We start from the raw sequence: 24,818 nt of genomic DNA, 5'->3' as shown, positions 1-24,818 counted from the left end.
ATTAAGTATGTTGATTTCCTGTTTCATTCGTATATAAGACCCTGTAAGTTGTCACATTGTCATCCAGAGTGTTTATTCTAAAAGTGAATAGACGTAAGCTCCAAGATGCAAATATTTAAAGTTGCTCTCGTGGTGGCCTTGGGTAAGTACAGAAATTCTAACATCGACATTCTGACTTATCAATTATAAACGTGCCTGAGTGATGTGTTTACTGAAGCTTTCATTATGGGCTACTTCTTTCAACTGTTATGCGGCTAAATGCATAATAAAGCTTTGCTTGGAAACTGTCTACCATTTAGAAGTATAAGCATACCCTGTCTGATAATGTAAAACCACTGATACGCTGTTTATCTTTGCAGTGTTCACAGCTCTCTTTGGTTCAGCCTATGGTGGCCACGGCGGTGGTGGCAAAGGAGGCGGTGGCGGCAAAGGAGGCGGCGGCGGCAAGGGAGGCGGTGGCAAAGGAGGCGGTGGTAAAGGCGGCGGTGGCAAAGGAGGAGGCGGGAAAGGAGGCGGTGGTAAAGGCGGCGGTGGCAAAGGAGGAGGCGGCCACGGAGGTGGGGGTAAAGGAGGAGGCGGACATGGAGGTGGTGGCAAAGGAGGAGGCGGGCATGGAGGAGGTGGCAAAGGAGGTGGACACCACGGTTAAAGACAACTATGTCTCCATATTCCTACCAAATGCTGGACATTTGACAGCATTATTGCAACTGTAGCCTTGGTTTCTGTACCACCCTGTACAATGTCAACTTTCAGATACTGTAGAAAATAAAACGATGAGAAATAAGCCTTCCCTTTCTTGAATTTATTTTGACAGGCTGATTATTGCTGGTTACACAACACACATGCTGTTAATTTCTAATCTTAGAGACCAACAGCCACATGTACTGAGAACCCATGTTTGATACAAGGGCACAATGGATGAAAGAAGGTCGTTTTTATTGAAAAACATTGCTCACCATCTTTCTGAAACTATTTTCAGCACCTCATACAATTGGTATCCTCACCAAAAGTAGGCATCAATGCAAAGCTGATGTTATTGGGATTGTTTATCGAAAGTAAAAACAAAATCAACATCTGTATTGTGCGAATATGCTTTGCATAATGTATCAGTGGTCTGGTTCCGAGTAAACATGTCTTAATTTTTGCACCTGTTGCACCTTAAAGGACACGTTCATATACACAGATAATGTGTCAATTGTATTGATAAACGTACACGTGTTTCCAATGCGACTGAAAAATAGGTAGTCTAAATATAATCTCAATTGTCTGCCTCCTGCCTCAAAGTAGTTTTAGAAAAATCACCCGTAAGAAGCTGTAAAAACCTCTGAATCACGGCTGACAAAGCCTTCGAAGCAAGGGTGAGAACAACAAATATATGTGTAGGCATGAACTGTCGTTATTTTCTCGGTTTAAAACTCATAGCTGAAACACACACAGCTTCCAGCTACAATCAGGAGCTCTAACATCTCTTTTTCTATTCAGTGCAATTTTCAGAATCCAAAGTGGCTGTATTATACACAGAATTATGATATCACAAATAGTGCCACATATGCTGACACACACCGAATATAGTCAAAAGTCAAGACAAAAGGTTTTGTATGTATTACCTCAAATACACCTCTGGTGACATGCTAGTTTAAGTTCATCAAAATATTGCTGATCTAGTGCATGCATCATACCATCGGTTGCATGGGTTTTCTGCATTTATTCAAATATACCACACCCTCTGTATGTATTACCTTCAATAAAACTCTGGTGAAATGCTAATTTAAGTCCATCAAAATAGTGCAAATACTAGTAGCATACCATCGGTTCCATGATTTTTATGCATTTATTCAAATCTACCATGCCGTCTGCAATCTTTGTTCCATATACAATCCACTATATTTGTAACTTGACACAACACCAACAAAATGTCTACTCCAAGTAACCAGCGTCAGCACATCTCCGAAATATGGCACTGCCATTAATGCATTGTCGCTTCCTTTTATGAGTCTTCTGTTCATTCACTTTTTTCTATATGGGTATTGATGTCATTTCATTGGATGATTCAATATACCCAGCATGCGATCCAGCAGTGAAAGAACCCAGGGATTCCAGGTTAGGTCGCAGATACACAGCATGACTTTGATGATCATGCAGGAAGATGTACATGATAAAGAATGGAAAATGACAAAAGTCAAGGTGATATTACATAATGTAATTTTATTTCAAAACAAAAGCTGGGGGAAAAAGTACCAGTAAATAATCAAATATCATGCTTCATCCAGTGCTAGTATTGAGATTAAGTATGTTGATTTCCTGTTTCATTCGTATATAAGACCCTGTAAGCTGTCACATTGTCATCCAGAGTGTTTATTCTAAAAGTGAATAGACGTAAGCTCCAAGATGCAAATATTTAAAGTTGCTCTCGTGGTGGCCTTGGGTAAGTACAGAAATTCTAACATCGACATTCTGACTTATCAATTATAAACGTGCCTGAGTGATGTGTTTACTGAAGCTTTCATTATGGGCTACTTCTTTCAACTGTTATGCGGCTAAATGCATAATAAAGCTTTGCTTGGAAACTGTCTACCATTTAGAAGTATAAGCGTACCCTGTCTGATAATGTAAAACCACTGATACGCTGTTTATCTTTGCAGTGTTCACAGCTCTCTTTGGTTCAGCCTATGGTGGCCACGGCGGTGGTGGCAAAGGAGGCGGTGGCGGCAAAGGAGGCGGCGGCGGCAAGGGAGGCGGTGGCAAAGGAGGCGGTGGTAAAGGCGGCGGTGGCAAAGGAGGAGGCGGGAAAGGAGGCGGTGGTAAAGGCGGCGGTGGCAAAGGAGGAGGCGGCCACGGAGGTGGGGGTAAAGGAGGCGGCGGACATGGAGGTGGTGGCAAAGGAGGAGGCGGACATGGAGGAGGTGGCAAAGGAGGTGGACTCCACGGTTAAAAACAACTATGTCTCCATATTCCTACCAAATGCTGGACATTTGACAGCATTATTGCAACTGTAGCCTTGGTTTCTGTACCACCCTGTACAATGTCAACTTTCAGATACTGTAGAAAATAAAACGATGAGAAATAAGCCTTCCATTTCTTGAATTTATTTTGACAGGCTGATTATTGCTGGTTACACAACACACATGCTGTTAATTTCTAATCTTAGAGACCAACAGCCACATGTACTGAGAACCCATGTTTGATACAAGGGCACAATGGATGAAAGAAGGTCGTTTTATTGAAAAACATTGCTCACCATCTTTCTGAAACTATTTTCAGCACCTCATACAATTGGTATCCTCACCAAAAGTAGGCATCAATGCAAAGCTGATGTTATTGGGATTGTTTATCGAAAGTAAAAACAAAATCAACATCTGTATTGTGCGAATATGCTTTGCATAATGTATCAGTGGTCTGGTTCCGAGTAAACATGTCTTAATTTTTGCACCTGTTGCACCTTAAAGGACACGTTCATATACACAGATAATGTGTCAATTGTATTGATAAACGTACACGTGTTTCCAATGCGACTGAAAAATAGGTAGTCTAAATATAATCTCAATTGTCTGCCTCCTGCCTCAAAGTAGTTTTAGAAAAATCACCCGTAAGAAGCTGTAAAAACCTCTGAATCACGGCTGACAAAGCCTTCGAAGCAAGGGTGAGAACAACAAATATATGTGTAGGCATGAACTGTCGTTATTTTCTCGGTTTAAAACTCATAGCTGAAACACACACAGCTTCCAGCTACAATCAGGAGCTCTAACATCTCTTTTTCTATTCAGTGCAATTTTCAGAATCCAAAGTGGCTGTATTATACACAGAATTATGATATCACAAATAGTGCCACATATGCTGACACACACCGAATATAGTCAAAAGTCAAGACAAAAGGTTTTGTATGTATTACCTCAAATACACCTCTGGTGACATGCTAGTTTAAGTTCATCAAAATATTGCTGATCTAGTGCATGCATCATACCATCGGTTGCATGGGTTTTCTGCATTTATTCAAATATACCACACCCTCTGTATGTATTACCTTCAATAAAACTCTGGTGAAATGCTAATTTAAGTCCATCAAAATAGTGCAAATACTAGTAGCATACCATCGGTTCCATGATTTTTATGCATTTATTCAAATCTACCATGCCGTCTGCAATCTTTGTTCCATATACAATCCACTATATTTGTAACTTGACACAACACCAACAAAATGTCTACTCCAAGTAACCAGCGTCAGCACATCTCCGAAATATGGCACTGCCATTAATGCATTGTCGCTTCCTTTTATGAGTCTTCTGTTCATTCACTTTTTTCTATATGGGTATTGATGTCATTTCATTGGATGATTCAATATACCCAGCATGCGATCCAGCAGTGAAAGAACCCAGGGATTCCAGGTTAGGTCGCAGATACACAGCATGACTTTGATGATCATGCAGGAAGATGTACATGATAAAGAATGGAAAATGACAAAAGTCAAGGTGATATTACATAATGTAATTTTATTTCAAAACAAAAGCTGGGGGAAAAAGTACCAGTAAATAATCAAATATCATGCTTCATCCAGTGCTAGTATTGAGATTAAGTATGTTGATTTCCTGTTTCATTCGTATATAAGACCCTGTAAGCTGTCACATTGTCATCCAGAGTGTTTATTCTAAAAGTGAATAGACGTAAGCTCCAAGATGCAAATATTTAAAGTTGCTCTCGTGGTGGCCTTGGGTAAGTACAGAAATTCTAACATCGACATTCTGACTTATCAATTATAAACGTGCCTGAGTGATGTGTTTACTGAAGCTTTCATTATGGGCTACTTCTTTCAACTGTTATGCGGCTAAATGCATAATAAAGCTTTGCTTGGAAACTGTCTACCATTTAGAAGTATAAGCGTACCCTGTCTGATAATGTAAAACCACTGATACGCTGTTTATCTTTGCAGTGTTCACAGCTCTCTTTGGTTCAGCCTATGGTGGCCACGGCGGTGGTGGCAAAGGAGGCGGTGGCGGCAAAGGAGGCGGCGGCGGCAAGGGAGGCGGTGGCAAAGGAGGCGGTGGTAAAGGCGGCGGTGGCAAAGGAGGAGGCGGGAAAGGAGGCGGTGGTAAAGGCGGCGGTGGCAAAGGAGGAGGCGGCCACGGAGGTGGGGGTAAAGGAGGCGGCGGACATGGAGGTGGTGGCAAAGGAGGAGGCGGACATGGAGGAGGTGGCAAAGGAGGTGGACACCACGGTTAAAGACAACTATGTCTCCATATTCCTACCAAATGCTGGACATTTGACAGCATTATTGCAACTGTAGCCTTGGTTTCTGTACCACCCTGTACAATGTCAACTTTCAGATACTGTAGAAAATAAAACGATGAGAAATAAGCCTTCCCTTTCTTGAATTTATTTTGACAAGCTGATAATGGCTGGTTACACAACACACATGCTGTTAATTTCTAATCTTAGAGACCAACAGCCACATGTACTGAGAACCCATGTTTGATACAAGGGCACAATGGATGAAAGAAGGTCGTTTTTATTGAAAAACATTGCTCACCATCTTTCTGAAACTATTTTCAGCACTTCATACAATTGGTATCCTCACCAAAAGTAGGCATCAATGCAAAGCTGATGTTATTGGGATTGTTTATCGAAAGTAAAAACAAAATCAACATCTGTATTGTGCGAATATGCTTTGCATAATGTATCAGTGGTCTGGTTCCGAGTAAAAATGTCTTAATTTTAGCACCTGTTGCACCTTAAAGGACACGTTCATATACACAGATAATGTGTCAATTGTATTGATAAACGTACACGTGTTTCCAATGCGACTGAAAAATAAGTAGTCTATATATAATCTCAATTGTCTGCCTCCTGCCTCAAAGTAGTTTTAGAAAAATCACCCGTAAGAAGCTGTAAAAACCTCTGAATCACGGCTGACAAAGCCTTCGAAGCAAGGGTGAGAACAACAAATACATGTGTAGGCATGAACTGTCGTTATTTTCTCGGTTTAAAACTCATAGCTGAAACACACACAGCTTCCAGTTACAATCAGGAGCTCTAACATCTCTTTTTCTATTCAGTGCAATTTTCAGAATCCAAAGTGGCTGTATTATACACAGAATTATGATATCACAAATAGTGCCACATATGCTGACACACACCGAATATAGTCAAAAGTCAAGACAAAAGGTTTTGTATGTATTACCTCAAATACACCTCTGGTGACATGCTAGTTTAAGTTCATCAAAATATTGCTGATCTAGTGAATGCATCATACCATCGGTTGCATGGGTTTTCTGCATTTATTCAAATATACCACACCCTCTGTATGTATTACCTTCAATAAAACTCTGGTGAAATGCTAATTTAAGTCCATCAAAATAGTGCAAATACTAGTAGCATTCCATCGGTTCCATGACTTTTATGCATTTATTCAAATCTACCATGCCGTCTGTAATCTTTGTTCCATATACAATCCACTATATGTGTACCTTGTCACAACACCAACAAAATGTCTACTCCAAGTAACCAGCGTCAGCACATCTCCGAAATATGGCACTGCCATTAATGCATTGTCGCTTCCTTTTATGAGTCTTCTGTTCATTCACTTTTTTCTATATGGGTATTGATGTCATTTCATTGGATGATTCAATATACCCAGCATGCGATCCAGCAGTGAAAGAACCCAGGGATTCCAGGTTAGGTCGCAGATACACAGCATGACTTTGAGGATCATGCAGGAAGATGTACATGATAAAGAATGGAAAATGACAAAAGTCAAGGTGATATTACATAATATAATTTTATTTCAAAACAAAAGCTGGGGGAAAAAGTACCAGTAAATAATCAAATATCATGCTTCATCCAGTGCTCGTATGGAGATTAAGTATGTTAATTTCCTGTTTCATTCGTATATAAGACCCTGTAAGCTGTCACATTGTCATCCAGAGTGTTTATTCTAAAAGTGAATAGACGTAAACTCCAAGATGCAAATATTTAAAGTTGCTCTCGTGGTGGCCTTGGGTAAGTACAGAAATTCTAACATCGACATTCTGACTTATCAATTATAAACGTGCCTGAGTGATGTGTTTACTGAAGCTTTCATTATGGGCTACTTCTTTCAACTGTTATGCGGCTAAATGCATATTAATAAAGCTATGCTTGGAAACTGTCTACCATTTAGAAGTATAAGCATACCCTGTCTGATAATGTAAAACCACTGATACGCTGTTTATCTTTGCAGTGTTCACAGCTCTCTTTGGTTCAGCCTATGGTGGCCACGGCGGTGGTGGCAAAGGAGGCGGTGGCGGCAAAGGAGGCGGCGGCGGCAAGGGAGGCGGTGGCAAAGGAGGCGGTGGTAAAGGCGGCGGTGGCAAAGGAGGAGGCGGGAAAGGAGGCGGTGGTAAAGGCGGCGGTGGCAAAGGAGGAGGGGGTCACGGAGGTGGTGGTAAAGGAGGCGGCGGACATTGAGGTGGTGGCAAAGGAGGAGGCGGACATGGAGGAGGTGGCAAAGGAGGTGGACACCACGGTTAAAGACAACTATGTCTCCATATTCCTACCAAATGCTGGACATTTGACAGCATTATTGCAACTGTAGCCTTGGTTTCTGTACCACCCTGTACAATGTCAACTTTCAGATACTGTAGAAAATAAAACGATGAGAAATAAGCCTTCCCTTTCTTGAATTTATTTTGACAGGCTGATTATTGCTGGTTACACAACACACATGCTCTTAATTTCTAATCTTAGAGACCAACAGCCACATGTACTGAGAACCCATGTTTGATACAAGGGCACAATGGATGAAAGAAGGTCGTTTTTATTGAAAAACATTGCTCACCATCTTTCTGAAACTATTTTCAGCACTTCATACAATTGGTATCCTCACCAAAAGTAGGCATCAATGCAAAGCTGATGTTATTGGGATTGTTTATCGAAAGTAAAAACAAAATCAACATCTGTATTGTGCGAATATGCTTTGCATAATGTATCAGTGGTCTGGTTCCGAGTAAAAATGTCTTAATTTTAGCACCTGTTGCACCTTAAAGGACACGTTCATATACACAGATAATGTGTCAATTGTATTGATAAACGTACACGTGTTTCCAATGCGACTGAAAAATAAGTAGTCTATATATAATCTCAATTGTCTGCCTCCTGCCTCAAAGTAGTTTTAGAAAAATCACCCGTAAGAAGCTGTAAAAACCTCTGAATCACGGCTGACAAAGCCTTCGAAGCAAGGGTGAGAACAACAAATACATGTGTAGGCATGAACTGTCGTTATTTTCTCGGTTTAAAACTCATAGCTGAAACACACACAGCTTCCAGTTACAATCAGGAGCTCTAACATCTCTTTTTCTATTCAGTGCAATTTTCAGAATCCAAAGTGGCTGTATTATACACAGAATTATGATATCACAAATAGTGCCACATATGCTGACACACACCGAATATAGTCAAAAGTCAAGACAAAAGGTTTTGTATGTATTACCTCAAATACACCTCTGGTGACATGCTAGTTTAAGTTCATCAAAATATTGCTGATCTAGTGAATGCATCATACCATCGGTTGCATGGGTTTTCTGCATTTATTCAAATATACCACACCCTCTGTATGTATTACCTTCAATAAAACTCTGGTGAAATGCTAATTTAAGTCCATCAAAATAGTGCAAATACTAGTAGCATTCCATCGGTTCCATGACTTTTATGCATTTATTCAAATCTACCATGCCGTCTGTAATCTTTGTTCCATATACAATCCACTATATGTGTAACTTGTCACAACACCAACAAAATGTCTACTCCAAGTAACCAGCGTCAGCACATCTCCGAAATATGGCACTGCCATTAATGCATTGTCGCTTCCTTTTATGAGTCTTCTGTTCATTCACTTTTTTCTATATGGGTATTGATGTCATTTCATTGGATGATTCAATATACCCAGCATGCGATCCAGCAGTGAAAGAACCCAGGGATTCCAGGTTAGGTCGCAGATACACAGCATGACTTTGAGGATCATGCAGGAAGATGTACATGATAAAGAATGGAAAATGACAAAAGTCAAGGTGATATTACATAATATAATTTTATTTCAAAACAAAAGCTGGGGGAAAAAGTACCAGTAAATAATCAAATATCATGCTTCATCCAGTGCTCGTATGGAGATTAAGTATGTTAATTTCCTGTTTCATTCGTATATAAGACCCTGTAAGCTGTCACATTGTCATCCAGAGTGTTTATTCTAAAAGTGAATAGACGTAAACTCCAAGATGCAAATATTTAAAGTTGCTCTCGTGGTGGCCTTGGGTAAGTACAGAAATTCTAACATCGACATTCTGACTTATCAATTATAAACGTGCCTGAGTGATGTGTTTACTGAAGCTTTCATTATGGGCTACTTCTTTCAACTGTTATGCGGCTAAATGCATATTAATAAAGCTATGCTTGGAAACTGTCTACCATTTAGAAGTATAAGCATACCCTGTCTGATAATGTAAAACCACTGATACGCTGTTTATCTTTGCAGTGTTCACAGCTCTCTTTGGTTCAGCCTATGGTGGCCACGGCGGTGGTGGCAAAGGAGGCGGTGGCGGCAAAGGAGGCGGCGGCGGCAAGGGAGGCGGTGGCAAAGGAGGCGGTGGTAAAGGCGGCGGTGGCAAAGGAGGAGGCGGGAAAGGAGGCGGTGGTAAAGGCGGCGGTGGCAAAGGAGGAGGGGGTCACGGAGGTGGTGGTAAAGGAGGCGGCGGACATTGAGGTGGTGGCAAAGGAGGAGGCGGACATGGAGGAGGTGGCAAAGGAGGTGGACACCACGGTTAAAGACAACTATGTCTCCATATTCCTACCAAATGCTGGACATTTGACAGCATTATTGCAACTGTAGCCTTGGTTTCTGTACCACCCTGTACAATGTCAACTTTCAGATACTGTAGAAAATAAAACGATGAGAAATAAGCCTTCCCTTTCTTGAATTTATTTTGACAGGCTGATTATTGCTGGTTACACAACACACATGCTCTTAATTTCTAATCTTAGAGACCAACAGCCACATGTACTGAGAACCCATGTTTGATACAAGGGCACAATGGATGAAAGAAGGTCGTTTTTATTGAAAAACATTGCTCACCATCTTTCTGAAACTATTTTCAGCACTTCATACAATTGGTATCCTCACCAAAAGTAGGCATCAATGCAAAGCTGATGTTATTGGGATTGTTTATCGAAAGTAAAAACAAAATCAACATCTGTATTGTGCGAATATGCTTTGCATAATGTATCAGTGGTCTGGTTCCGAGTAAACATGTCTTAATTTTAGCACCTGTTGCACCTTAAAGGACACGTTCATATACATAGATAATGTGTCAATTGTATTGATAAACGTACACGTGTTTCCAATGCGACTGAAAAATAGGTAGTCTATATATAATCTCAATTGTCTGCCTCCTGCCTCAAAGTAGTTTTAGAAAAATCACCCGTAAGAAGCTGTAAAAACCTCTGAATCACGGCTGACAAAGCCTTCGAAGCAAGGGTGAGAACAACAAATATATGTGTAGGCATGAACTGTCGTTATTTTCTCGGTTTAAAACTCATAGCTGAAACACACACAGCTTCCAGCTACAATCAGGAGCTCTAACATCTCTTCTTCTATTCAGTGCAATTTTCAGAATCCAAAGTGACTGTATTATACACAGAATTATGATATCACAAATAGTGCCACATATGCTGACACACACCGAATATAGTCAAAAGTCAAGACAAAAGGTTTTGTATGTATTACCTCAAATACACCTCTGGTGACATGCTAATTTAAGTTCATCAAAATATTGCTGATCTAGTGCATGCATCATACCATCGGTTGCATGGGTTTTCTGCATTTATTCAAATATACCACACCGTCTGTATGTATTACCTTCAATAAAACTCTGGTGAAATGCTAATTTAAGTCCATCAAAATAGTGCAAATACTAGTAGCATACCATCGGTTCCATGACTTTTATGCATTTATTCAAATCTACCATGCCGTCTGCAATCTTTGTTCCATATACAATCCACTATATGTGTAACTTGTCACAACACCAACAAAATGTCTACTCCAAGTAACCAGCGTCAGCACATCTCCGAAATATGGCACTGCCATTAATGCATTGTCGCTTCCTTTTATGAGTCTTCTGTTCATTCACTTTTTTCTATATGGGTATTGATGTCATTTCATTGGATGATTCAATATACCCAGCATGCGATCCAGCAGTGAAAGAACCCAGGGATTCCAGGTTAGGTCGCAGATACACAGCATGACTTTGATGATCATGCAGGAAGATGTACATGATAAAGAATGGAAAATGACAAAAGTCAAGGTGATATTACATAATATAATTTTATTTCAAAACAAAAGCTGGGGGAAAAAGTACAACTAAATAATCAAATATCATGCTTCATCCAGTGCTCGTATGGAGATTAAGTATGTTAATTTCCTGTTTCATTCGTATATAAGACCCTGTAAGCTGTCACATTGTCATCCAGAGTGTTTATTCTAAAAGTGAATAGACGTAAGCTCCAAGATGCAAATATTTAAAGTTGCTCTCGTGGTGGCCTTGGGTAAGTACAGAAATTCTAACATCGACATTCTGACTTATCAATTATAAACGTGCCTGAGTGATGTGTTTACTGAAGCTTTCATTATGGGCTACTTCTTTCAACTGTTGTGCAGCTAAATGCATATTAATAAAGCTATGCTTGGAAACTGTCTACCATTTAGAAGTATAAGCATACCCTATCTGATAATGTAAAACCACTGATACGCTGTTTATCTTTGCAGTGTTCACAGCTCTCTTTGGTTCAGCCTATGGTGGCTACGGCGGTGGTGGCAAAGGAGGCGGTGGCGGCAAAGGAGGCGGCGGCGGCAAGGGAGGCGGTGGCAAAGGAGGCGGTGGTAAAGGCGGCGGTGGCAAAGGAGGAGGCGGGAAAGGAGGCGGTGGTAAAGGCGGAGGTGGCAAAGGAGGAGGCGGCCACGGAGGTGGGGGTAAAGGAGGCGGCGGACATGGAGGTGGTGGCAAAGGAGGAGGCGGACATGGAGGAGGTGGCAAAGGAAGTGGACACCACGGTTAAAGACAACTATGTCTCCATATTCCTACCAAATGCTGGACATTTGACAGCATTATTGCAACAGTAGCCTTGGTTTCTGTACCACCCTGTACAATGTCAACTTTCAGATACTGTAGAAAATAAAACGATGAGAAATAAACCTTCCCTTTCTTGAATTTATTTTGACAGGCTGATTATTGCTGGATACACAACACACATGCTGTTAATTTCTAATCTTAGAGACCAACAGCCACATGTACTGAGAACCCATGTTTGATACAAGGGCACAATGGATGAAAGAAGGTCGTTTTTATTGAAAAACATTGCTCACCATCTTTCTGAAACTATTTTCAGCACCTCATACAATTGGTATCCTCACCAAAAGTAGGCATCAATGCAAAGCTGATGTTATTGGGATTGTTTATCGAAAGTAAAAACAAAATCAACATCTGTATTGTGCGAATATGCTTTGCATAATGTATCAGTGGTCTGGCACCTTAAAGGACACGTTCATATACACAGATAATGTGTCAATTGTATTGATAAACGTACACGTGTTTCCAATGCGACTGAAAAATAGGTAGTCTATATATAATCTCAATTGTCTGCCTCCTGCCTCAAAGTAGTTTTAGAAAAATCACCCGTAAGAAGCTGTAAAAACCTCTGAATCACGGCTGACAAAGCCTTCGAAGCAAGGGTGAGAACAACAAATATATGTGTAGGCATGAACTGTCGTTATTTTCTCGGTTTAAAACTCATAGCTGAAACACACACAGCTTCCAGCTACAATCAAGAGCTCTAACATCTCTTCTTCTATTCAGTGCAATTTTCAGAATCCAAAGTGGCTGTATTATACACAGAATTATGATATCACAAATAGTGCCACATATGCTGACACACACCGAATATAGTCAAAAGTCAAGACAAAAGGTTTTGTATGTATTACCTCAAATACACCTCTGGTGACATGCTAGTTTAAGTTCATCAAAATATTGCTGATCTAGTGCATGCATCATACCATCGGTTGCATGGGTTTTCTGCATTTATTCAAATATACCACACCGTCTGTATGTATTACCTTCAATAAAACTCTGATGAAATGCTAATTTAAGTCCATCAAAATAGTGCAAATACTAGTAGCATACCATCGGTTCCATGACTTTTATGCATTTATTCAAATCTACCATGCCGTCTGTAATCTTTGTTCCATATACAATCCACTATATGTGTAACTTGTCACAACACCAACAAAATGTCTACTCCAAGTAACCAGCGTCAGCACATCTCCGAAATATGGCACTGCCATTAATGCATTGTCGCTTCCTTTTATGAGTCTTCTGTTCATTCACTTTTTTCTATATGGGTATTGATGTCATTTCATTGGATGATTCAATATACCCAGCATGCGATCCAGCAGTGAAAGAACCCAGGGATTCCAGGTTAGGTCGCAGATACACAGCATGACTTTGATGATCATGCAGGAAGATGTACATGATAAAGAATGGAAAATGACAAAAGTCAAGGTGATATTACATAATGTAATTTTATTTCCAAACAAAAGCTGGGGGAAAAAGTACCAGTAAATAATCAAATATCATGCTTCATCCAGTGCTCGTATTGAGATTAAGTATGTTGATTTCCTGTTTCATTCGTATATAAGACCCTGTAAGCTAACACATTGTCATCCAGAGTGTTTATTCTAAAAGTGAATAGACGTAAGCTCCAAGATGCAAATATTTAAAGTTGCTCTCGTGGTGGCCTTGGGTAAGTACAGAAATTCTAACATCGACATTCTGACTTATCAATTATAAACGTGCCTGAGTGATGTGTTTACTGAAGCTTTCATTATGGGCTACTTCTTTCAACCGTTATGCGGCTAAATGCATAATAAAGCTATGCTTGGAAACTGTCTACCATTTAGAAGTATAAGCATACCCTGTCTGATAATGTAAAACCACTGATACGCTGTTTATCTTTGCAGTGTTCACAGCTCTCTTTGGTTCAGCCTATGGTGACCACGGCGGTGGTGGCAAAGGAGGCGGTGGCGGCAAAGGAGGCGGCGGCGGCGGCAAGGGAGGCGGTGGCAAAGGAGGCGGTGGTAAAGGCGGCGGTGGCAAAGGAGGAGGCGGGAAAGGAGGCGGTGGTAAAGGCGGCGGTGGCAAAGGAGGAGGCGGCCACGGAGGTGGTGGTAAAGGAGGCGGCGGACATGGAGGTGGTGGCAAAGGAGGAGGCGGACATGGAGGAGGTGGCAAAGGAGGTGGACACCACGGTTAAAGACAACTATGTCTCCATATTCCTACCAATTGCTGGACATTTGACAGCATTATTGCAACTGTAGCCTTGGTTTCTGCACCACCCTGTACAATGTCAACTTTCAGATACTGTAGAAAATAAAACGATGAGAAATAAGCCTTCCCTTTCTTGAATTTATTTTGACAGGCTGATTATTGCTGGATACACAACACACATGCTCTTAATTTCTAATCTTAGAGACCAACAGCCACATGTACTGAGAACCCATGTTTGATACAAGGGCACAATGGATGAAAGAAGGTCGTTTTTATTGAAAAACATTGCTCACCATCTTTCTGAAACTATTTTCAGCACCTCATACAATTGGTATCCTCACCAAAAGTAGGCATCAATGCAAAGCTGATGTTATTGGGATTGTTTATCGAAAGTAAAAACAAAATCAACATCTGTATTGTGCGAATATGCTTTGCATAATGTATCAGTGGTCTGGTTCCGAGTAAACATGTCTTTATTTTAGCACCTGTTGCACCTTAAAGGACACGTTCATATACACAGATAATGTGTCAGTTGTATTGATAAACGTACACGTGTTTCCAATGCGACTGAAAAATAGGTAGTCTATATATAATCTCAATTGTCTGCCTCCTGCCTCAAAGTAGTTTTAGAAAAATCACCCGTAAGAAGCTGTAAAAACCTCTGAATCACGGCTGACAAAGCCTTCGAAGCAAGGGTGAGAACAACAAATATATGTGTAGGCATGAACTGTCGTTATTTTCTCGGTTTAAAACTCATAGCTGAAACACACACAGCTTCCAGCTACAATCAAGAGCTCTAACATCTCTTCTTCTATTCAGTGCAATTTTCAGAATCCAAAGTGGCTGTATTATACACAGAATTATGATATCACAAATAGTGCCACATATGCTGACACACACCGAATATAGTCAAAAGTCAAGACAAAAGGTTTTGTATGTATTACCTCAAATACACCTCTGGTGACATGCTAGTTTAAGTTCATCAAAATATTGCTGATCTAGTGCATGCATCATACCATCGGTTGCATGGGTTTTCTGCATTTATTCAAATATACCACACCGTCTGTATGTATTACCTTCAATAAAACTCTGGTGAAATGCTAATTTAAGTCCATCAAAATAGTGCAAATACTAGTAGCATACCATCGGTTCCATGACTTTTATGCATTTATTCAAATCTACCATGCCGTCTGTAATCTTTGTTCCATATACAATCCACTATATGTGTAACTTGTCACAACACCAACAAAATGTCTACTCCAAGTAACCAGCGTCAGCACATCTCCGAAATATGGCACTGCCATTAATGCATTGTCGCTTCCTTTTATGAGTCTTCTGTTCATTCACTTTTTTCTATATGGGTATTGATGTCATTTCATTGGATGATTCAATATACCCAGCATGCGATCCAGCAGTGAAAGAACCCAGGGATTCCAGGTTAGGTCGCAGATACACAGCATGACTTTGATGATCATGCAGGAAGATGTACATGATAAAGAATGGAAAATGACAAAAGTCAAGGTGATATTACATAATGTAATTTTATTTCAAAACAAAAGCTGGGGGAAAAAGTACCAGTAAATAATCAAATATCATGCTTCATCCAGTGCTCGTATTGAGATTAAGTATGTTGATTTCCTGTTTCATTCGTATATAAGACCCTGTAAGCTAACACATTGTCATCCAGAGTGTTTATTCTAAAAGTGAATAGACGTAAGCTCCAAGATGCAAATATTTAAAGTTGCTCTCGTGGTGGCCTTGGGTAAGTACAGAAATTCTAACATCGACATTCTGACTTATCAATTATAAACGTGCCTGAGTGATGTGTTTACTGAAGCTTTCATTATGGGCTACTTCTTTCAACCGTTATGCGGCTAAATGCATAATAAAGCTATGCTTGGAAACTGTCTACCATTTAGAAGTATAAGCATACCCTGTCTGATAATGTAAAACCACTGATACGCTGTTTATCTTTGCAGTGTTCACAGCTCTCTTTGGTTCAGCCTATGGTGGCCACGGCGGTGGTGGCAAAGGAGGCGGTGGCGGCAAAGGAGGCGGCGGCGGCGGCAAGGGAGGCGGTGGCAAAGGAGGCGGTGGTAAAGGCGGCGGTGGCAAAGGAGGAGGCGGGAAAGGAGGCGGTGGTAAAGGCGGCGGTGGCAAAGGAGGAGGCGGCCACGGAGGTGGTGGTAAAGGAGGCGGCGGACATGGAGGTGGTGGCAAAGGAGGAGGCGGACATGGAGGAGGTGGCAAAGGAGGTGGACACCACGGTTAAAGACAACTATGTCGCCATATTCCTACCAATTGCTGGACATTTGACAGCATTATTGCAACTGTAGCCTTGGTTTCTGCACCACCCTGTACAATGTCAACTTTCAGATACTGTAGAAAATAAAACGATGAGAAATAAGCCTTCCCTTTCTTGAATTTATTTTGACAGGCTGATTATTGCTGGATACACAACACACATGCTCTTAATTTCTAATCTTAGAGACCAACAGCCACATGTACTGAGAACCCATGTTTGATACAAGGGCACAATGGATGAAAGAAGGTCGTTTTTATTGAAAAACATTGCTCACCATCTTTCTGAAACTATTTTCAGCACCTCATACAATTGGTATCCTCACCAAAAGTAGGCATCAATGCAAAGCTGATGTTATTGGGATTGTTTATCGAAAGTAAAAACAAAATCAACATCTGTATTGTGCGAATATGCTTTGCATAATGTATCAGTGGTCTGGTTCCGAGTAAACATGTCTTTATTTTAGCACCTGTTGCACCTTAAAGGACACGTTCATATACACAGATAATGTGTCAGTTGTATTGATAAACGTACACGTGTTTCCAATGCGACTGAAAAATAGGTAGTCTATATATAATCTCAATTGTCTGCCTCCTGCCTCAAAGTAGTTTTAGAAAAATCACCCGTAAGAAGCTGTAAAAACCTCTGAATCACGGCTGACAAAGCCTTCGAAGCAAGGGTGAGAACAACAAATATATGTGTAGGCATGAACTGTCGTTATTTTCTCGGTTTAAAACTCATAGCTGAAACACACACAGCTTCCAGCTACAATCAAGAGCTCTAACATCTCTTCTTCTATTCAGTGCAATTTTCAGAATCCAAAGTGGCTGTATTATACACAGAATTATGATATCACAAATAGTGCCACATATGCTGACACACACCGAATATAGTCAAAAGTCAAGACAAAAGGTTTTGTATGTATTACCTCAAATACACCTCTGGTGACATGCTAGTTTAAGTTCATCAAAATATTGCTGATCTAGTGCATGCATCATACCATCGGTTGCATGGGTTTTCTGCATTTATTCAAATATACCACACCGTCTGTATGTATTACCTTCAATAAAACTCTGGTGAAATGCTAATTTAAGTCCATCAAAATAGTGCAAATACTAGTAGCATACCATCGGTTCCATGACTTTTATGCATTTATTCAAATCTACCATGCCGTCTGTAATCTTTGTTCCATATACAATCCACTATATGTGTAACTTGTCACAACACCAACAAAATGTCTACTCCAAGTAACCAGCGTCAGCACATCTCCGAAATATGGCACTGCCATTAATGCATTGTCGCTTCCTTTTATGAGTCTTCTGTTCATTCACTTTTTTCTATATGGGTATTGATGTCATTTCATTGGATGATTCAATATACCCAGCATGCGATCCAGCAGTGAAAGAACCCAGGGATTCCAGGTTAGGTCGCAGATACACAGCATGACTTTGATGATCATGCAGGAAGATGTACATGATAAAGAATGGAAAATGACAAAAGTCAAGGTGATATTACATAATGTAATTTTATTTCAAAACAAAAGCTGGGGGAAAAAGTACCAGTAAATAATCAAATATCATGCTTCATCCAGTGCTCGTATGGAGATTAAGTATGTTGATTTCCTGTTTCATTCGTATATAAGACCCTGTAAGCTAACACATTGTCATCCAGAGTGTTTATTCTAAAAGTGAATAGACGTAAGCTCCAAGATGCAAATATTTAAAGTTGCTCTCGTGGTGGCCTTGGGTAAGTACAGAAATTCTAACATCGACATTCTGACTTATCAATTATAAACGTGCCTGAGTGATGTGTTTACTGAAGCTTTCATTATGGGCTACTTCTTTCAACCGTTATGCGGCTAAATGCATAATAAAGCTATGCTTGGAAACTGTCTACCATTTAGAAGTATAAGCATACCCTGTCTGATAATGTAAAACCACTGATACGCTGTTTATCTTTGCAGTGTTCACAGCTCTCTTTGGTTCAGCCTATGGTGGCCACGGCGGTGGTGGCAAAGGAGGCGGTGGCGGCAAAGGAGGCGGCGGCGGCGGCAAGGGAGGCGGTGGCAAAGGAGGCGGTGGTAAAGGCGGCGGTGGCAAAGGAGGAGGCGGGAAAGGAGGCGGTGGTAAAGGCGGCGGTGGCAAAGGAGGAGGGGGTCACGGAGGTGGTGGTAAAGGAGGCGGCGGACATGGAGGTGGTGGCAAAGGAGGAGGCGGACATGGAGGAGGTGGCAAAGGAGGTGGACACCACGGTTAAAGACAACTATGTCGCCATATTCCTACCAATTGCTGGACATTTGACAGCATTATTGCAACTGTAGCCTTGGTTTCTGCACCACCCTGTACAATGTCAACTTTCAGATACTGTAGAAAATAAAACGATGAGAAATAAGCCTTCCCTTTCTTGAATTTATTTTGACAGGCTGATTATTGCTGGATACACAACACACATGCTCTTAATTTCTAATCTTAGAGACCAACAGCCACATGTACTGAGAACCCATGTTTGATACAAGGGCACAATGGATGAAAGAAGGTCGTTTTTATTGAAAAACATTGCTCACCATCTTTCTGAAACTATTTTCAGCACCTCATACAATTGGTATCCTCACCAAAAGTAGGCATCAATGCAAAGCTGATGTTATTGGGATTGTTTATCGAAAGTAAAAACAAAATCAACATCTGTATTGTGCGAATATGCTTTGCATAATGTATCAGTGGTCTGGTTCCGAGTAAACATGTCTTTATTTTAGCACCTGTTGCACCTTAAAGGACACGTTCATATACACAGATAATGTGTCAGTTGTATTGATAAACGTACACGTGTTTCCAATGCGACTGAAAAATAGGTAGTCTATATATAATCTCAATTGTCTGCCTCCTGCCTCAAAGTAGTTTTAGAAAAATCACCCGTAAGAAGCTGTAAAAACCTCTGAATCACGGCTGACAAAGCCTTCGAAGCAAGGGTGAGAACAACAAATATATGTGTAGGCATGAACTGTCGTTATTTTCTCGGTTTAAAACTCATAGCTGAAACACACACAGCTTCCAGCTACAATCAAGAGCTCTAACATCTCTTCTTCTATTCAGTGCAATTTTCAGAATCCAAAGTGGCTGTATTATACACAGAATTATGATATCACAAATAGTGCCACATATGCTGACACACACCGAATATAGTCAAAAGTCAAGACAAAAGGTTTTGTATGTATTACCTCAAATACACCTCTGGTGACATGCTAGTTTAAGTTCATCAAAATATTGCTGATCTAGTGCATGCATCATACCATCGGTTGCATGGGTTTTCTGCATTTATTCAAATATACCACACCGTCTGTATGTATTACCTTCAATAAAACTCTGGTGAAATGCTAATTTAAGTCCATCAAAATAGTGCAAATACTAGTAGCATACCATCGGTTCCATGACTTTTATGCATTTATTCAAATCTACCATGCCGTCTGTAATCTTTGTTCCATATACAATCCACTATATGTGTAACTTGTCACAACACCAACAAAATGTCTACTCCAAGTAACCAGCGTCAGCACATCTCCGAAATATGGCACTGCCATTAATGCATTGTCGCTTCCTTTTATGAGTCTTCTGTTCATTCACTTTTTTCTATATGGGTATTGATGTCATTTCATTGGATGATTCAATATACCCAGCATGCGATCCAGCAGTGAAAGAACCCAGGGATTCCAGGTTAGGTCGCAGATACACAGCATGACTTTGATGATCATGCAGGAAGATGTACATGATAAAGAATGGAAAATGACAAAAGTCAAGGTGATATTACATAATGTAATTTTATTTCAAAACAAAAGCTGGGGGAAAAAGTACCAGTAAATAATCAAATATCATGCTTCATCCAGTGCTCGTATGGAGATTAAGTATGTTGATTTCCTGTTTCATTCGTATATAAGACCCTGTAAGCTAACACATTGTCATCCAGAGTGTTTATTCTAAAAGTGAATAGACGTAAGCTCCAAGATGCAAATATTTAAAGTTGCTCTCGTGGTGGCCTTGGGTAAGTACAGAAATTCTAACATCGACATTCTGACTTATCAATTATAAACGTGCCTGAGTGATGTGTTTACTGAAGCTTTCATTATGGGCTACTTCTTTCAACCGTTATGCGGCTAAATGCATAATAAAGCTATGCTTGGAAACTGTCTACCATTTAGAAGTATAAGCATACCCTGTCTGATAATGTAAAACCACTGATACGCTGTTTATCTTTGCAGTGTTCACAGCTCTCTTTGGTTCAGCCTATGGTGGCCACGGCGGTGGTGGCAAAGGAGGCGGTGGCGGCAAAGGAGGCGGCGGCGGCAGCAAGGGAGGCGGTGGCAAAGGAGGCGGTGGTAAAGGCGGCGGTGGCAAAGGAGGAGGCGGGAAAGGAGGCGGTGGTAAAGGCGGCGGTGGCAAAGGAGGAGGCGGCCACGGAGGTGGTGGTAAAGGAGGCGGCGGACATGGAGGTGGTGGCAAAGGAGGAGGCGGACATGGAGGAGGTGGCAAAGGAGGTGGACACCACGGTTAAAGACAACTATGTCTCCATATTCCTACCAAATGCTGGACATTTGACAGCATTATTGCAACTGTAGCCTTGGTTTCTGCACCACCCTGTACAATGTCAACTTTCAGATACTGTAGAAAATAAAACGATGAGAAATAAGCCTTCCCTTTCTTGAATTTATTTTGACAGGCTGATTATTGCTGGATACACAACACACATGCTCTTAATTTCTAATCTTAGAGACCAACAGCCACATGTACTGAGAACCCATGTTTGATACAAGGGCACAATGGATGAAAGAAGGTCGTTTTTATTGAAAAACATTGCTCACCATCTTTCTGAAACTATTTTCAGCACCTCATACAATTGGTATCCTCACCAAAAGTAGGCATCAATGCAAAGCTGATGTTATTGGGATTGTTTATCGAAAGTAAAAACAAAATCAACATCTGTATTGTGCGAATATGCTTTGCATAATGTATCAGTAGTCTGGTTCCGAGTAAACATGTCTTTATTTTAGCACCTGTTGCACCTTAAAGGACACGTTCATATACACAGATAATGTGTCAGTTGTATTGATAAACGAACACGTGTTTCCAATGCGACTGAAAAATAGGTAGTCTATATATAATCTCAATTGTCTGCCTCCTGCCTCAAAGTAGTTTTAGAAAAATCACCCGTAAGAAGCTGTAAAAACCTCTGAATCACGGCTGACAATGCCTTCGAAGCAAGGGTGAGAACAACAAATATATGTGTAGGCATGAACTGTCGTTATTTTCTCGGTTTAAAACTCATAGCTGAAACACACACAGCTTCCAGCTACAATCAGGAGCTCTAACATCTCTTCTTCTATTCAGTGCAATTTTCAGAATCCAAAGTGGCTGTATTATACACAGAATTATGATATCACAAATAGTGCCACATATGCTGACACACATCGAATATAGTCAAAAGTCAAGACAAAAGGTTTTGTATGTATTACCTCAAATACACCTCTGGTGACATGCTAGTTTAAGTTCATCAAAATATTACTGATCTAGTGCATGCATCATACCATCGGTTGCATGGGTTTTCTGCATTTATTCAAATATACCACACCGTCTGTATGTATTACCTTCAATAAAACTCTGGTGAAATGCTAATTTAAGTCCATCAAAATAGTGCAAATACGAGTAGCATACCATCGGTTCCATGACTTTTATGCATTTATTCAAATCTACCATGCCGTCTGCAATCTTTGTTCCATATACAATCCACTATATGTGTAACTTGTCACAACACCAACAAAATGTCTACTCCAAGTAACCAGCGTCAGCACATCTCCGAAATATGGCACTGCCACTAATGCATCGTCGCTTCCTTTTATGAGTCTTCTGTTCATTCACTTTTTTCTATATGGGTATTGATGTCATTTCATTGGATGATTCAATATACCCAGCATGCGATCCAGCAGTGAAAGAACCCAGGGATTCCAGGTTAGGTCGCAGATACACAGCATGACTTTGAGGATCATGCAGGAAGATGTACATGATAAAGAATGGAAAATGACAAAAGTCAAGGTGATATTACATAATGTAATTTTATTTCAAAACAAAAGCTGGGGGAAAAAGTACCAGTAAATAATCAAATATCATGCTTCATCCAGTGCTAGTATTGAGATTAAGTATGTTGATTTCCTGTTTCATTCGTATATAAGACCCTGTAAGCTGTCACATTGTCATCCAGAGTGTTTATTCTAAAAGTGAATAGACGTAAGCTCCAAGATGCAAATATTTAAAGTTGCTCTCGTGGTGGCCTTGGGTAAGTACAGAAATTCTAACATCGACATTCTGACTTATCAAGTATAAACGTGCCTGAGTGATGTGTTTACTGAAGCTTTCATTATGGGCTACTTCTTTCAACTGTTATGCGGCTAAATGCATAATAAAGCTATGCTTGGAAACTGTCTACCATTTAGAAGTATAAGCATACCCTGTCTGATAATGTAAAACCACTGATACGCTGTTTATCTTTGCAGTGTTCACAGCTCTCTTTGGTTCAGCCTATGGTGGCCACGGCGGTGGTGGCAAAGGAGGCGGCGGCGGCAAGGGAGGCGGTGGCAAAGGAGGCGGTGGTAAAGGCGGCGGTGGCAAAGGAGGAGGCGGGAAAGGAGGCGGTGGTAAAGGCGGCGGTGGCAAAGGAGGAGGCGGCCACGGAGGTGGTGGTAAAGGAGGCGGCGGACATGGAGGTGGTGGCAAAGGAGGAGGCGGACATGGAGGAGGTGGCAAAGGAGGTGGACACCACGGTTAAAGACAACTATGTCTCCATATTCCTACCAATTGCTGGACATTTGACAGCATTATTGCAACTGTAGCCTTGGTTTCTGCACCACCCTGTACAATGTCAACTTTCAGATACTGTAGAAAATAAAACGATGAGAAATAAGCCTTCCCTTTCTTGAATTTATTTTGACAGGCTGATTATTGCTGGATACACAACACACATGCTCTTAATTTCTAATCTTAGAGACCAACAGCCACATGTACTGAGAACCCATGTTTGATACAAGGGCACAATGGATGAAAGAAGGTCGTTTTTATTGAAAAACATTGCTCACCATCTTTCTGAAACTATTTTCAGCACCTCATACAATTGGTATCCTCACCAAAAGTAGGCATCAATGCAAAGCTGATGTTATTGGGATTGTTTATCGAAAGTAAAAACAAAATCAACATCTGTATTGTGCGAATATGCTTTGCATAATGTATCAGTGGTCTGGTTCCGAGTAAACATGTCTTTATTTTAGCACCTGTTGCACCTTAAAGGACACGTTCATATACACAGATAATGTGTCAGTTGTATTGATAAACGTACACGTGTTTCCAATGCGACTGAAAAATAGGTAGTCTATATATAATCTCAATTGTCTGCCTCCTGCCTCAAAGTAGTTTTAGAAAAATCACCCGTAAGAAGCTGTAAAAACCTCTGAATCACGGCTGACAAAGCCTTCGAAGCAAGGGTGAGAACAACAAATATATGTGTAGGCATGAACTGTCGTTATTTTCTCGGTTTAAAACTCATAGCTGAAACACACACAGCTTCCAGCTACAATCAAGAGCTCTAACATCTCTTCTTCTATTCAGTGCAATTTTCAGAATCCAAAGTGGCTGTATTATACACAGAATTATGATATCACAAATAGTGCCACATATGCTGACACACACCGAATATAGTCAAAAGTCAAGACAAAAGGTTTTGTATGTATTACCTCAAATACACCTCTGGTGACATGCTAGTTTAAGTTCATCAAAATATTGCTGATCTAGTGCATGCATCATACCATCGGTTGCATGGGTTTTCTGCATTTATTCAAATATACCACACCGTCTGTATGTATTACCTTCAATAAAACTCTGGTGAAATGCTAATTTAAGTCCATCAAAATAGTGCAAATACTAGTAGCATACCATCGGTTCCATGACTTTTATGCATTTATTCAAATCTACCATGCCGTCTGTAATCTTTGTTCCATATACAATCCACTATATGTGTAACTTGTCACAACACCAACAAAATGTCTACTCCAAGTAACCAGCGTCAGCACATCTCCGAAATATGGCACTGCCATTAATGCATTGTCGCTTCCTTTTATGAGTCTTCTGTTCATTCACTTTTTTCTATAT

The 24,818-nt window shown here is 40.5% G+C and overlaps 2 protein-coding genes across 2 annotated transcripts in view; both read left to right on the top strand.

Moving 5' to 3' along the window:
• LOC139471957 (uncharacterized) overlaps positions 1–12,136 on the top strand; it is a 32,549-nt gene extending 20,413 nt beyond the window's left edge. The window contains exons 11-16 of the mRNA XM_071254468.1: positions 360–644; positions 2,643–2,927; positions 4,925–5,209; positions 7,211–7,495; positions 9,497–9,781; positions 11,783–12,136. Of these exons, the coding sequence (XP_071110569.1) occupies positions 360–644; positions 2,643–2,927; positions 4,925–5,209; positions 7,211–7,495; positions 9,497–9,781; positions 11,783–12,136 (1,779 nt within the window). The remainder of the gene's footprint in view (positions 1–359; positions 645–2,642; positions 2,928–4,924; positions 5,210–7,210; positions 7,496–9,496; positions 9,782–11,782) is intronic.
• A 2,118-nt stretch (positions 12,137–14,254) lies between these two features.
• On the top strand, positions 14,255–23,509 carry LOC139471956 (antifreeze protein Maxi-like). Its single transcript, XM_071254467.1, has 5 exons — positions 14,255–14,317; positions 16,316–16,429; positions 18,602–18,889; positions 20,888–21,175; positions 23,174–23,509. Exons 1-5 carry the CDS (start codon positions 14,255–14,257, stop codon positions 23,507–23,509), a joined length of 1,089 nt encoding a protein of 362 aa, XP_071110568.1.
• The last annotated feature ends 1,309 nt before the right edge of the window (positions 23,510–24,818 follow it).

Source organism: Haliotis cracherodii, unplaced genomic scaffold (genome assembly GCF_022045235.1).
Source record: "Haliotis cracherodii isolate W230 unplaced genomic scaffold, xgHalCrac1.p SCAF_23, whole genome shotgun sequence".
Lineage (NCBI taxonomy): Eukaryota > Metazoa > Mollusca > Gastropoda > Lepetellida > Haliotidae > Haliotis > Haliotis cracherodii.
Note: the sequence above shows the minus strand (reverse complement) of the source record. Positions and strands in the feature narration are given on the sequence as shown.

Excerpts from the sequence above, each read along its gene's own strand:
- LOC139471956 (XM_071254467.1), top strand. The coding sequence starts at position 14,255 with ATGGAGGTGGTGGCAAAGGAGGAGGCGGACATGGAGGAGGTGGCAAAG. Across the intron at positions 16,430-18,601 it reads AGGCGGTGGCAAAGGAGGCG|TGTTCACAGCTCTCTTTGGT; the intron begins GTGGTAAAGGCG and ends TTATCTTTGCAG. Across the intron at positions 21,176-23,173 it reads CAAAGGAGGTGGACACCACG|TGTTCACAGCTCTCTTTGGT; the intron begins GTTAAAGACAAC and ends TTATCTTTGCAG.